Below are 14,583 nucleotides of genomic sequence, written 5' to 3'. Positions count from 1 at the left end.
ACACGGTGTGCTGACCGTCTAACCCTAACCCAGGGAGCAGAGTCTAGAGGGAGGGAGAGGGAGGGCGTTAGAAAGGAACACGGTGTGCTGACCGTCTAACCCTAACCCAGGGAGCAGAGTCTAGAGGGAGGGAGAGGGAGGCGTTAGAAAGGAACACGGTGTGCTGACCGTCTAACCCTAACCCAGGGAGCAGAGTCTAGAGGGAGGGAGAGGGAGGGCGTTAGAAAGGAACACGGTGTGCTGGACCGTCTAACCCTAACCCAGGGAGCAGAGTCTAGAGGAGGGAGAGGGAGGGCGTTAGAAAGGAACACGGTGTGCTGACCGTCTAACCCTAACCCAGGGAGCAGAGTCTAGAGGGAGGGAGAGGGAGGGCGTTAGAAAGGAACACGGTGTGCTGACCGTCTAACCCTAACCCAGGGAGCAGAGTCTAGAGGGAGGGAGAGGGAGGGCGTTAGAAAGGAACACGGTGTGCTGACCGTCTAACCCTAACCCAGGGAGCAGAGTCTAGAGGGAGGGAGAGGGAGGGCGTTAGAAAGGAACACGGTGTGCTGACCGTCTAACCCCTAACCCAGGGAGCAGAGTCTAGAGGGAGGGAGAGGGAGGGCGTTAGAAAGGAACACGGTGTGCTGACCGTCTAACCCTAACCCAGGGAGCAGAGTCTAGAGGGAGGGAGAGGGAGGGCGTTAGAAAGAACACGGTGTGCTGACCGTCTAACCCTAACCCAGGGAGCAGAGTCTAGAGGGGGGGAGAGGGAGGGCGTTAGAAAGGAACACGGTGTGCTGACCGTCTAACCCTAACCCAGGGAGCAGAGTCTAGAGGGGGGAGAGGGAGGGCGTTAGAAAGGAACACGGTGTGCTGACCGTCTAACCCTAACCCAGGGAGCAGAGTCTAGAGGGAGGGAGAGGAGGGCGTTAGAAAGGAACACGGTGTGCTGACCGTCTAACCCTAACCCAGGGAGCAGAGTCTAGAGGGAGGGAGAGGGAGGGCGTTAGAAAAGGAACACGGTGTGCTGACCGTCTAACCCTAACCCAGGGAGCAGAGTCTAGAGGGAGGGAGAGGGAGGGCGTTAGAAAGGAACACGGTGTGCTGACCGTCTAACCCTAACCCAGGGAGCAGAGTCTAGAGGGAGGGAGAGGGAGGGCGTTAGAAAGGAACACGGTGTGCTGACCGTCTAACCCTAACCCAGGGAGCAGAGTTAGAGGGGGAGAGGTGAGGGCGTTAGAAAGGAACACGGTGTGCTGACCGTCTAACCCTAACCCAGGGAGCAGAGTCTAGAGGGAGGGAGAGGGAGGGCGTTAGAAAGGAACACGGTGTGCTGACCGTCTAACCCTAACCCAGGGAGCAGAGTCTAGAGGGAGGGAGAGGGAGGGCGTAGAAAGGAACACGGTGTGCTGACCGTCTAACCCTAACCCAGGGAGCAGAGTCTAGAGGGAGGGAGAGGGAGGGCGTTAGAAAGGAACACGGTGTGCTGACCGTCTAACCCTAACCCAGGGAGCAGAGTCTAGAGGGAGGGAGAGGGAGGGCGTTAGAAAGGACACGGTGTGCTGACCGTCTAACCCTAAACCAGGGAGCAGAGTCTAGAGGGAGGGAGAGGGAGGGCGTTAGAAAGGAACACGGTGTGCTGACCGTCTAACCCTAACCCAGGGAGCAGAGTCTAGAGGGGGGAGAGGGGAGGGCGTTAGAAAGGAACACGGTGTGCTGACCGTCTAACCCTAACCCAGGGAGCAGAGTCTAGAGGGAGGGAGAGGGAGGGCGTTAGAAAGGACACGGTGTGCTGACCGTCTAACCCTAACCCAGGGAGCAGAGTCTAGAGGGAGGGAGAGGAGGGCGTTAGAAAGGAACACGGTGTGCTGACCGTCTAACCCTAACCCAGGGAGCAGAGTCCTAGAGGGAGGGAGAGGGAGGGCGTTAGAAAGGAACACGGTGTGCTGACCGTCTAACCCTAACCCAGGGAGCAGAGTCTAGAGGGAGGGAGAGGGAGGGCGTTAGAATGGAACACGGTGTGCTGACCGTCTAACCCTAACCCAGGGAGCAGAGTCTAGAGGGAGGAGAGGGAGGGCGTTAGAAAGGAACACGGTGTGCTGACCGTCTAACCCTAACCCAGGAGCAGAGTCTAGAGGGAGGGAGAGGGAGGGCGTTAGAAAGGAAACACGGTGTGCTGACCGTCTAACCCTAACCCAGGGAGCAGAGTCTAGAGGGAGGGAGAGGGAGGGCGTTAGAAAGGAACACGGTGTGCTGACCGTCTAACCCTAACCCAGGGAGCAGAGTCTAGAGGGAGGAGAGGGAGGGCGTTAGAAAGGAACACGGTGTGCTGACCGTCTGCTCCAGAGTCACACAGGAGAGAGACACCAAGGTCCTCTCTGTGTGTGTTCAGTAGGAAGCTCTCCTGCTGCAGGCTAGCCTAGCTTAGCACAATGAATGGAAGGCGGATTACGGACCAGCTAGCCTAGCTTAAAACTCCGGGAGAGGAGTTTTTGGCCAACAGCTAGGCTAGCTGGTCCGTATCCGCTTCCATTCATTGTGCTAAGCTAGGCTAGCTTTGATAACCTGTTTGGTAATAATAATAATAATAATAATAATAATAATAATAATAATAATAATATGTACATTTTATTGTTAATATTCAAATTTCATTGAATTTGCCTCATTTCAGCCTATTCTTGTATGTACGGCTGGTATTCTTAGAACCCTTTCACTGCCACACGACAGAAGGTTACCCTTCGCCGGCTGTTGTGTGGCAGTGAAAGGGTTAACCTTCTGTGTATTGTCGCAGTGAAAGGGTTTAACCGTTCGGTAGTGCGGCAGTGAAAGAGGTTAGCCGTTCGGTAGTGCGGCAGTGAAGGGTTAGTGAGACTTGTTTACCCAGAGGCAGGGCGGGGTTCCTGAAGGCGTTCCCCAGCGCATAGCAGGCGTTCCACCTGACCTTCATGGTGGCCTCCGATTGACGGTTTGCACCAGCGCTCTGATGGCGTCCTCTAGGGGGCGCTGGAACACAGAGCGTGTCAGCTGACCGTAACGCAGGAAGTGGAGCAGATTGCCCAGCGCTCGCACAGCGTTGGACTTCACCTGGCGAGACAGAAGACAAGGAGGACAGATGATCTCTGAAGAGAGACCCTTCTGTTTTTTCTAAATACACAGAGCAAATCAAATGGACTGCAAATTGTTAGCCTCGTACGATAATTGCCTACGTCATTTTTTATTTTTGTCCACTTTTTCTTTTTCTTTCTCCCATCCCAATTTCGTGTTTCTAATTCTCCCCCTCCCCCTGTCTTGAACGTTGCTCGACTATGCCCCCCCACTGGTCGGTTGTATGGAGGATAGAAGCCGTGCATCACGTGTGTCCCCTCCGGTACACGAGGAGGCAGCCCGTCACATCTTTTCACCTGCCAGCGCGGACTCTCATTGGCGAGGTGTAACGTGTGGGAGGCTCACACTACCCCGCCGCTTCCTGTCTCTGCTGCCCATCCCTAGTCATGGACTGACCCTGTGCGTCCCAGACCACTCACCCTGTCCTTGACTCACCCTGTCCTTGACTCACCCTGTCCTCGACTCACCCTTTCCTCGACTCACCCTGTCCTCGACTCACCCTGTCCTCGACTCACCCTGTCCTTTCACCCTGTCCTTGACTCACCCTGTCCTTGACTCACCCTGTCCTTGACTCACCCTGTCCTTGACTCACCCTGTCCTCGACTCACCCTGTCCTCGACTCACCCTGTCCTTGTCTCCAGAGGCTCTGGTCGCCGCCTGCAGCATCTTCACCAGCAGCATGTCAGAGAGCTCCTCCTGGAAGTCCACACCTACATTCTCCCTGAGGACGACACACGGTAAAATTATTTAAAAAAACAACTAAACACACATTTGTTTAGACAGGCCTTTGGTCATACATAGGCACTCTTTCTTGTCCTCACTGTTCCTATAGTTTTATTTTTTTTTTATTCGTGACTCTTTTATTCTACTATTTTATCTGGTTTCACTGTTTTTTAACTGCTGTCTGTTGTTGTTGTCATTTATTTCTGATTGTTTTTGTTTTGTTTTTATATACTAAGCTGTAGTGTAAAGCACCCTGTGCATTCGTGCTGTGAAGGGTGCTCTATAAATTCATTCATTCATAAAAGGTAAATAATAATAACTTTAAATAATGGAAAAGTCGCTTTAAAGGAAGGAGGCATCGTATAGTATAGTTTAGATACATTAAGAGTTACAATTGTAAATTGTATATTGTATAGTAGTGCACATAGGAAACAGTTTCTCAGGAACTTAGCGTGTGTTTTTTTTATCATGCATTATCTTGTGTCTTACCCGTTTTCTTTTTTTCTCTATGCCTATTTGTATTATTGCATTTTGCACAATCAATGCGGGCATGACCAGCCGCATTTCACTGTATGTCCTGGTATGTATGTGACAAATAAACCTCTTGATTCTTGATTCTAAGAAGATTAGGAGATGAGGTAAGGAGGTGAGGTAAGGAGATGAGGAGACACCACCAGGTGTTAATCATCCAAGCGCCTCATCGCTCAGGCTCCAGTAGAAAACGGGTTTCAGGTAGGGCTGGGCGATATGGCCTAAAAATAAAATCTCCGATATATATATTTTTTTAATCCGATTTACGATTTTAATCGATTTTTTCTCTTGAAAACTAGAAACACCAAGGAAATCATTCAAATAACGTTTGTTTTTATTTGACACAAAAGAATTATCAAACCAAGATGAATTTCCCTATTGGGATTGAAGTGCAAACATAACTTTCACCAAACATTACTTTTTGTAAAATAAAAAGGCGATATATATATATATATATTTTTTTTTTTTTGGAAAATCGATTTAGATTTTTCAAAATCGTCTCAAATCATTCATTCGAATTAATCGAAAAAAAATCTATTAATGGCCCCCAGCCCTAGTTTCAGGTTTCACCGTCCGTTCCGTACCGTCTCGCTCTACTCACATGTTGACGATCAGGGTGTCGGTGAGGTTGCCCAGCGACCAGGCGCCCTTGGCGCGGAACGTTCGGAGAGCGATCGTCCAGCGCCGTCAGGACCGTGTTCGCCGTGTCCGCCACGAACATCACATCCTGTAGAGCGAGAAACAAGCACATCCTGTGAGACCACGCCTCCCACTGGGGGAGAGGAGGTGGAGGGGAAGAAGAGGGGGTTTGTGGGTAACGCGGTCCCGTACCTCTCTCAGACAGGGGAACAGGACGTAGACGCCCAGGGCTCGGACGGCCGCAGCCTTGACCAGAGAGTTGTCGCTGTAGGTCAGACCCAGCAGCACCGTGATGCACATCATCTGCCTCTTGTCCTGGAACACAACAAGCAACGCATGGAGCGATCACAGCTCTACCCTCGATTATGAAAGAGCTAGACGTGGGGGAATCACCGCTTTTCTTATAATCACAGGTAGAGCCGATATTCATCATGGGTTAAATAAAAAAATCAAGAGTTTGGTAACATTTTAATGTCATGATTTTAAACCATTCCGTCTGCGTTGTGTTTGTTATCTCTTACTCGTCTTACTGGCCGTCACACGCCGTCTCCCCCGTTAATGCATCCATAATCAGAAGAATCGACACACGTGGAAACGTGGTACCTTTCCTTGAAACGTTATGTTTATTCCATAAACATAGACTCGTACAAGATGGAAACGGTTCTGAAAGTCTTTGAAAAGTCTATTAAATTCATTAATACTACCGATCTCTCCTGCTATCAGCTCGATGATTGTTGCGGCCCAGTGGTTAGCCAAAAGCCTTCCCCGTTAGCCGAAGCTAGCCATCTCGTGGCTATAGAGGGTTGAGGGGGCCTCCCATCGCCCACCCGCCAGCTGCTGCAGTCTCTCTGCATATGCCTCGTCTCCTAGTCTGGTGAGTCTTACTTTAAACCGGAAGAAACTCACGGCGATAACGTCTTTCCCACTAGCAACGGCGGCCATCCCTGTAGCCACGGCCCTTCTCTCGTTTACTAAGTGACACGCCGCCAGCCAGGCGCCTGGTAGCTACTCACCGGCAGCTGAGAGAAGGCCTGAGGCAGGATGGAGGCCAGCGTGTCACAGGCACTGGTCTGGAGAGTAGGATGCTGCTCGTTCTGCAGGGCCCCGTTCAGAGGGCCGCTCAGCACCTCCGACCAAAACTGCACCACCTACACACACACACACACACACACACACACACACACACACACACACACACACACACACACACACACACACACACACACACACACACACACACACACACACACACACACACACACACACACACACACACACACACACACACACACACACACACACACACACACACACACACACACACACACACACACACACACACACACACACACACACACACACACACACACACACACACACACGATAAGATATTCCTTTATTGATCCCCTTGGGGAAATTCAGGCGTCAGAGCAGCATGGGGAATTAAAAATATTCTGTTATATGTACAGTGTTATGTGTTACATTTCGATGTATACTTGTTGTGTGCAATGACAATTAAAAGTCTATTCTATGGGGGGGGGGGGGGGGGGATACAGGTATGGGCAGGGTAATAGTAGAAAGACATAAATATATAGGCAATACAATTGTATCTGAATATAAAAATACGAGACTAAATAATAAACAAAGGTGCAGATGAGGGTCTGTATCAGGGGCGTTTTTAGGGTTAGAAAACATTGGGGGCTTCAGCCCAGTTTTTTTTTTTTTTTAAGCACAGAAATACGCAATTTTAGAGTAATTAGAGATGAATACTGAATAAATAGAATCATTAGAGGTTCTCAAAGTGAGGTCCAGGTCCATGAGAGGGATCTGGGCAGTCCCCATAGACAATTCAAAGTTAACAGGACCAAATCATCAGTTTCTTATTTATTTAGGCAGATAAAACATTGATCTGGTCCAAGAAGCCCCAACAGGAGTACAAATATATATATAATATATATACATATACTGTACATACATACACATATACACCAATAACAAAATAAAAACACAGTTAAGAATCATACACATAAGCAAATAAACAAACAAACAAACATATGCACAGCCTATGTACAAAATAAATAAACAGTTCATCTCTAGTCTTTACAGTTTTCTTCAATTGCATAAACACTCAAATCAAAAGTATTACACAATTATCAAAACCTTACACTCAAGGAGCAAAATATAGGCCCAGATTTGCACCCCTATATAATATACATTTTCTCCCATTTTCCCAAATCAGTCAACATGTCAACATGGAGAATCACAACAAAAAATTATCTTGCCAGATCCAGCTAGGCAAAGAGATAATGTCTAGTATTTTCTGTTTAAAAAAATTCAAAAAAAAAAATGTGTTACTGTAATTTTAACCTGTACTGGATACAGTATTTTATGTTTGTCTGATATTTGCTGAGCTTACAGTGTTATGCACATAGTAGCATGAAAACTGGGACATGTATTGTTGTGATTCTCCATGTTGAAATGTTGACTGATTTGGGTATATGGAGAGAAAATGTTATTATTTTCATCAGTCTACAGCATTGGTCTTGTGTAGTGTTTGGTGAATTTATTGTATATTTGCACATTCTCTGCGTACTTCACTTACAGTACTCTAATCACTGAGAAGTAGAATTGCTAAATGTGTTTTAGGTTAAGCACAGCAGTGTGTGTAACTGGTTCAAACAGAATTAAGTCATTATGTAATGTGTGTTTCATATGGTAACAAAATTAGTGTATGGTTTTGACAAGTGTTTAATTTAGCAAAGGATCTGAGGTGTTCTGATAATTATGTGTGTGGTTGTGCTAATTGTGTGTTTTGAAACACCGGGCCCCGTTTTCAAAATCATGCTTAGGCAATCGAAAAAAAAACTATTGTGTGTTTCATTATATACATATGTTTCAGTCTTCTCATAAAAAAAATATTCGATTTTTGGGTATTTTCCTGCCTTTGGTCCGCTTTGCATTCACATCTCAAATGAACCGCAGCAGGGTTCACTTGCAAGAGTGAATGAGCTTTCACACCACCCCAAACCAACCGGACTATCCGAGGTTCGATTAAAGCTTATTATAGGACACTGGACATGGGTATGGATGGCTCCAGGTGCTGCTGCGTTAAAGTGCACATCTTCAATATCTGTACTATTTAAAAGCACAGTGCAGGACACACTCAAAGGTTATCGCACCTCAGAGATGGCAGTGGACATGTATGACAGGACAAAGGCCATATGTAATGGCCTTTGGATTGAGGAACATACTACCAGCCAAAGGAGGAAGCAGAAAAGGATGGACGAGTATGTAGTTGAGTCATCTTGTGGCACAAGCTCAGACCTCAGCTCAGGAGATCAGCTGAGACAGAAACTGTTCTATCCAGTCGTCGACAGAATGCTGCAAGAGCTTGAGAGCAGGTTCTCATGAGTTGGATAACAACTTATGAGAGGCATACAGGCATGTTATCCAGCCTCAGACCAGTTTCTCTCAGTGGAATTGCTGCAACCCCTCGCCACACATTACAATATCCAACTATTGCCAGAGGAGATCACAGTTGCAAAGTGTTTCCTGGTCAGGACAGGCAGAGATGCAGTCCCTACTATCCAAAGTGTCTTTTCCCTCCTGGATGATAATAATAATAATAATAATAATAATAATAATAATAATAATAATAATAATAATAATAATAATAATAATAATAATAATAATAATAATAATGCATTTGATTTATAAGGCGCCTTTCAGGACACTAAAAAAAAAGTCCACAAATCGGTGAATGAAAGAATTATAGGATCAAATGAAAACTACTTACTAAAAATGTTTAAAAGTACTAAAAACCAACAAAAAATACCAAACACTAACAATCATTCAGCACAGACAATGGGGATGCTGAATTATTTTTTTAAGGTTCGGGGCTAGGAGAAAAACATCCGGGGCTAAAGCCCCGGAAGCCCAGGGCTAACGACGCCACTGGTCTGTATGCCATTGCCGTGCCCTACTGGTTATATTATATGTTGCAATACATATAGGCAATAAAGAATTTGAATATTATACTATGAGTGAGAGTCAAAGTAAACAGTATAAACAAGGTGCAGTAGACACAAGGTACCCTAACTGGCATGATATACGTCATACGCTGTAGTCCGTGCAGGTCCTGGTGGTTAAGAGAATAAGAGTCAGACACACTTGGTGGTAGGACTGCACAATGAATCGCAAAAAAAATCTCGATCTCGATTCACAGACCTATGCGATCTCATTTCTAAATGATGACGATTATAAAGAAAGCAGGAAAGCCGGACCAGCACTCTCAGGTTCATTAATATTTAATGGCAGCCTGAAATGGAAACAAACATGTTTCGGAACTCTTGTTCCTTCATCAGTGTTATGGCTAGCCACTGATGAAGGAACAAGAGTTCCGAAACATGTTTGTTTCCATTTCAGGCTGCCATTAAATATTAATGAACCTGAGAGTGCTGGTCCGGCTTTCCTGCTTTCTTTGTATTAAACTTTTTGGGATTACAGCACCCAGTGTCAGACTTAGAGCGCGGTCTATCTTGACATTCACAGCGAGAGACAGCGGGATGAGTGGAGGCAAGTGAGACCCCTGTGTGTCGTCTCAAGACGTCGCTCGAAAAGGATGAGTGGTTCACCCTCGTCCCCCCTCTTGCGAGGGCGAACGCCAGTCTGAGAGACGTCCCGTCGACAGGGGTGTACTTTCTGAGAGAGGTCCCGCCAACAGGGACGTACATTCTTTTGAATTATCTTTTTCCCCCTTTCTTTTTCCGTTTTTCTCCCCTCCCAATGTTAGTCGTTATGCCAATTCCCACTCCCCTTCCTGGTCGTTGCGCACTCTACCCCCTACCGTCGGTCCGGGAGGGCGGAGACTATCACATGCTTCCTCCGACACATGTGTACCCAGCCCACCGCTTCTTTTCACCTGGCAGCGTGGTCTCTCACTGGGGGGGAGTGTAACGTGTGGAAGGTCACACTACCTCTCCCAGATCCTTCCCTTGCTGTGCAGGCGCCCCGACCGAACTGTATTAGTCGCTGTCCACAACGACCCGGACCCACCCTCGCCGGCTTCCCTCCCGCTGACTCTGCCAATTGAGTCAGTATGACGGCCGGCCAAGCTGGAGGCAACGCTGACAGTTGGATTCGATACCAGTGTCTCTTGCGTTGGTGACGAGCGCCTTGTCCGCTGCGCCACCCAGCCGCCAGGGGTGTACATTCTGTTCGATTGTAACTGATGGACACGCCCCCATCTCACTAGACAAGAAGGACCTGAGCACCAGTGGGTTTGTCCACAACGATGGGACCCTGGTGTTACAGAGGACGGACACACACACACGCACACGCACACGCACGTTACCTGGCTCAGAGGAACTCTGGAGCCCTCTGGTTGGGTGCTCTCTGCTCGGTACTGCTGAATCACACCAGTCCCTAACTCCTCTAATAACTGAGAGAGAGAGAGAGAGAGAGAGAGAGAGAGAGAGAGAGAGAGAGAGAGAGAGAGAGAGAGAGAGAGAGAGAGAGAGAGAGAGAGAGAGAGAGAGAGAGAGACAGAGACAGAGACAGAGAGACAAAGCATCAGAGAGGGGGAGAGAGAGAGAGAGAGAGAGAGAGAGAGAGAGAGACAGAGACAGAGAGACAAAGCATCAGAGAGGGGGAGAGAGAGAGAGAGAGATATTCTACTAGATTTAAGAAAACATATTTGTTTGGTACAGATGCAAAAATCACACCATGATCATTTGTATATGTTTTGCAGATGAATAATGAGGGAAGATGATAATTTTAATATGTTTTCAGGTGAATAATGAGGGAAGATGATAATTTTAATATGTTTTCAGGTGAATAATGAGGGAAGATGATAATTTTAATATGTTTCAGGTGAAGAATGAGGGAAGATGATCATTTTAATATCTTTTCAGGTGAATAATGAGGGAAGATGATAATTTTAATATCTTTTCAGGTGAATAATGAGGGAAGAATGATCATCATAATATCATCATATCAGTCATAACGCAATCACATCAGCCAAAATAATCGCAATCAGATTATCTTTCCCAAATCGTTCAGCCATGCTTTACATTATAGTTATGGTGGCGCTGTATCACTACAGTATGGTTGTGGTTACTGTGGTTACTGTGGTTACTGTGGTTACTGTGGTGTTACCTTGGCTCCATGGAGCTGTACCGAGGGGTCTTCTCCTGGAGGCAGCGAGCGCTCATCTGCCCCATTCACACAGACAGCCCTGGGTCAGAGGGAAGTAGCCGCGCACTAACTGGGCTAACACCTGGAACACACACAGACAGACAGGCAGACAGACAGGGAGGGAGGCAGGGAGGGAGACAGGGAGGGAGACAGACAGACAGGGAGGGAGGGAGGGAGGGAGGGAGGGAGGGAGGGAGGGAGGGAGGGAGACAGACAAGCAGGGAGACAGACAGGCAGGCAGGGAGACAGACAGACAGGGAGGGAGGGAGGGAGGAGGGAGGGAGGGAGGGAAGACGCAGGCAGGGAGGACAGGCAGGAGGAGACAGGCAGGCAGGGAGACAGGCAGGGAGGGAGACAGACAGGCAGGCAGGGAGACAGACAGGCAGGGAGGCAGGCAGGGAGACAGACAGGCAGGCAGGCAGGCAGGCAGACAGGGAGGCAGGCAGGGAGACAGACAGGCAGGCAGGCAGGGAGACAGGCAGGGAGGCAGGCAGGGAGACAGACAGGCAGGGAGGCAGGCAGGAGACAGACAGGCAGGCAGACAGGGAGACAGACAGGCAGGCAGCAGACATTATTCTCCTATATGGTTGACATCAAGTCAAGTGTTCCATTATTAATGGGGGGGGGGGGGGGGCATGTAGTCTTTTACACAAACTGCATTTTTCCGCGATCTGATTGGCCACTGACGTTTCTGGTCATGTGACATCTGCGCCAATCGCGTGACGCCTGTTTCTGCGCCTATTTCCGCCTCGAACGGCATGCAAACTACCTACGCCTAGTTTATCACTGGTTAAGCTTAGGTGACTCTTTCGAAGTTGGTTAAGGTTAGAGGGGCTGGTGTTCTATCGCCCTGCTCTGAGACAAACTCTAACCTTAACCAACTTCAAAAGAGTGCCTAAGCTTAACCAGTGATAGAAACGGGCGTCACACGATTGGCGCAGATGTCACTTGACCAGAAACGTCAGTGGCCAATCAGAAGCGGAAAAATGCAAGTTTGTTGGTAAAAAAAATAGACGCAGGGGGAGGGGAGGTACAGAGAGAGAAAATATAATAGAAATCATAATAATAATATTTATTTGTATAGCACCTTTCATGCAAAAATTGTAGCCCAAAGTGCTTCACAGCAGTAATGTAGACCATACATAATTAACATAAAATTGGCATAAATATAGACAGGCATAAAATTAGCAGAGAATTGACGAGAAGAGAATTGACTAAATCTCATCAAAATCTCATCCAACCTCATCCTCATCTTTCTCTCCCATTACAGAAGCCGAGACCCTGACACTGGTAACGTCGAACCGTCCGACTACATGCCAGCTGGACCGGCTACCCTCCCCACTCCTCCAGACCATAGCACCGGACATCAGAACCGTCCGACTACATGCCAGCTGGACCGGCTACCCTCCCCACTCCTCCAGACCATAGCACCGGACATCAGAACCGTCCGACTACATGCCAGCTGGACCGGCTACCCTCCCCACTCCTCCAGACCATAGCACCGGACATCAGAACCGTCCGACTACATGCCAGCTGGACCGGCTACCCTCCCCACTCCTCCAGACCATAGCACCGGACATCAGAACCGTCCGACTACATGCCAGCTGGACCGGCTACCCTCCCCACTCCTCCAGACCATAGCACCGGACATCAGAACCGTCCGACTACATGCCAGCTGGACCGGCTACCCTCCCCACTCCTCCAGACCATAGCACCGGACATCAGAACCGTCCGACTACATGCCAGCTGGACCGGCTACCCTCCCCACTCCTCCAGACCATAGCACCGGACATCAGAACCGTCCGACTACATGCCAGCTGGACCGGCTACCCTCCCCACTCCTCCAGACCATAGCACCGGACATCAGAACCGTCCGACTACATGCCAGCTGGACCGGCTACCCTCCCCACTCCTCCAGACCATAGCACCGGACATCAGAACCGTCCGACTACATGCCAGCTGGACCGGCTACCCTCCCCACTCCTCCAGACCATAGCACCGGACATCCTCCCATTCCTAACTGCAACCATCAACTCCTCACTCAACTCCATTCTAGCTCCAAGAACATTTCTCCCCCATTCGTCTCGTTTGTCGTCATTTACCTGCAGAGCTTCCAATCGGACGGGGGAGGGCTCCAAGGACCCGGCTCCCCCCGCCCCCTCGCTGTCCGATGGGTCCTCTCGGAGCTGAGTGACGAGCGAGACGCAGAGCTGCAGTAGCCACGGCGATCCGGTTCCCTCCTCCTCGCTCGGGGTGCGAGGCGCGCGCGGGGAGTGCACGTTGTTGTTGCGCTGCGAGCGAGCGGGCGGTGTGTGAGAGGGGGGCGTGGACCTCCAGCTGAGAGCCGAGTCCTGAGGCGTGAAGGAGCCGCCGCCGCCGCCCTCTGGCTGCCGGAGGAGGAGCTGCAGCTCTGGGAGAGGAGCCTGAGTCGTCACCAGAGCGCCGTACAGCGTCAGTACGGACACACGCACGTTCACGTCTAGACGGAGAGAGAGAGAGAGAGAGAGAGAGAGAGAGAGAGAGAGAGAGAGGAGCCTGAGTCGTCACCAGAGCGCCGTACAGCGTCAGTACGGACACACGCACGTTCACGTCTAGACGGAGAGAGAGAGAGAGAGAGAGAGAGAGAGAGAGAGAGAGAGAGAGAGAGAGAGAGAGAGAGAGAAGAGAGAGAGAGAGAGAGAGAGAGAGAGAGAGAGACACAGAGAGAGAGGAGCCTGAGTCGTCACCAGAGCGCCGTACAGCGTCAGTACGGACACACGCACGTTCACGTCTAGACGGAGAGAGAGAGAGAGAGAGAGAGAGAGAGAGAGAGAGAGAGAGAGAGAGAGAGAGAGAGAGAGAGAGAGAGAAGAGAGAGAGAGAGAGACACAGAGAGAGAGAGAGAGAGAGAGAGAGACACAGAGAGAGAGAGAGAGAGACACAGAGAGACACAGAGAGAGAGAGAGAGAGAGAGAGACACAGAGAGAGACGGAGAGAGAGAGAGAGAGAGAGAGAGAGAGAGAGAGAGAGAGAGAGAGAGAGAGAGAGAGAGACACAGAGAGAGACGGAGAGAGAGAGGAGCCTGAGTCGTCACCAGTCAGCACAGACACCAGTGTTTCCCACAGGATTTTGTGAGACTGTCGTGGGTGAACCTCTGGCCCTCTAGGGGGGTTCGGGGGGTTCGGGGGCATTTTTTTGGTACATTTTAAAGTTAAATGCATCAATCTGGTGCACTTTGAGAGCAAAATAAAGAGGCTTGCACTTTGTGCTCAAAACACAAAATCGACCAGAGTCTTCTAGAGCATAACATTTGAGCCGTCAAAGAAATGAAGCAAAAGTGGTTACCTGTGTTGAACTGGTTTATTTTTTAGAAAATAAAAAAATATACTGGATTACTATTACGACCACTACCACTGCCAATACTACTGA

General features: G+C 49.0%; 1 protein-coding gene across 1 annotated transcript in view; it reads right to left on the bottom strand.

Moving 5' to 3' along the window:
- Positions 1–14,583, bottom strand: part of heatr6 (HEAT repeat containing 6) — a gene marked incomplete at both ends in the record, with an annotated part of 80,054 nt that overhangs the window by 21,417 nt on the left and 44,054 nt on the right. Inside the window, 12 exon segments of the mRNA XM_084338370.1 lie at positions 2,863–2,946; positions 2,949–3,066; positions 3,712–3,808; positions 4,943–4,998; positions 5,000–5,068; positions 5,173–5,295; positions 5,994–6,128; positions 10,334–10,420; positions 11,137–11,168; positions 11,171–11,200; positions 11,203–11,257; positions 13,278–13,654. Coding sequence (XP_084194496.1) covers positions 2,863–2,946; positions 2,949–3,066; positions 3,712–3,808; positions 4,943–4,998; positions 5,000–5,068; positions 5,173–5,295; positions 5,994–6,128; positions 10,334–10,420; positions 11,137–11,168; positions 11,171–11,200; positions 11,203–11,257; positions 13,278–13,654 — 1,263 coding nt within the window.

This window comes from Notolepis coatsorum (genome assembly GCF_963971535.1).
Source record: "Notolepis coatsorum genome assembly, contig: SUPER_8_unloc_1, whole genome shotgun sequence".
Lineage (NCBI taxonomy): Eukaryota > Metazoa > Chordata > Actinopteri > Aulopiformes > Paralepididae > Notolepis > Notolepis coatsorum.
The sequence above is the reverse complement of the archived record's forward strand: the minus strand, read 5'-3'. Positions and strand labels throughout refer to the sequence as shown.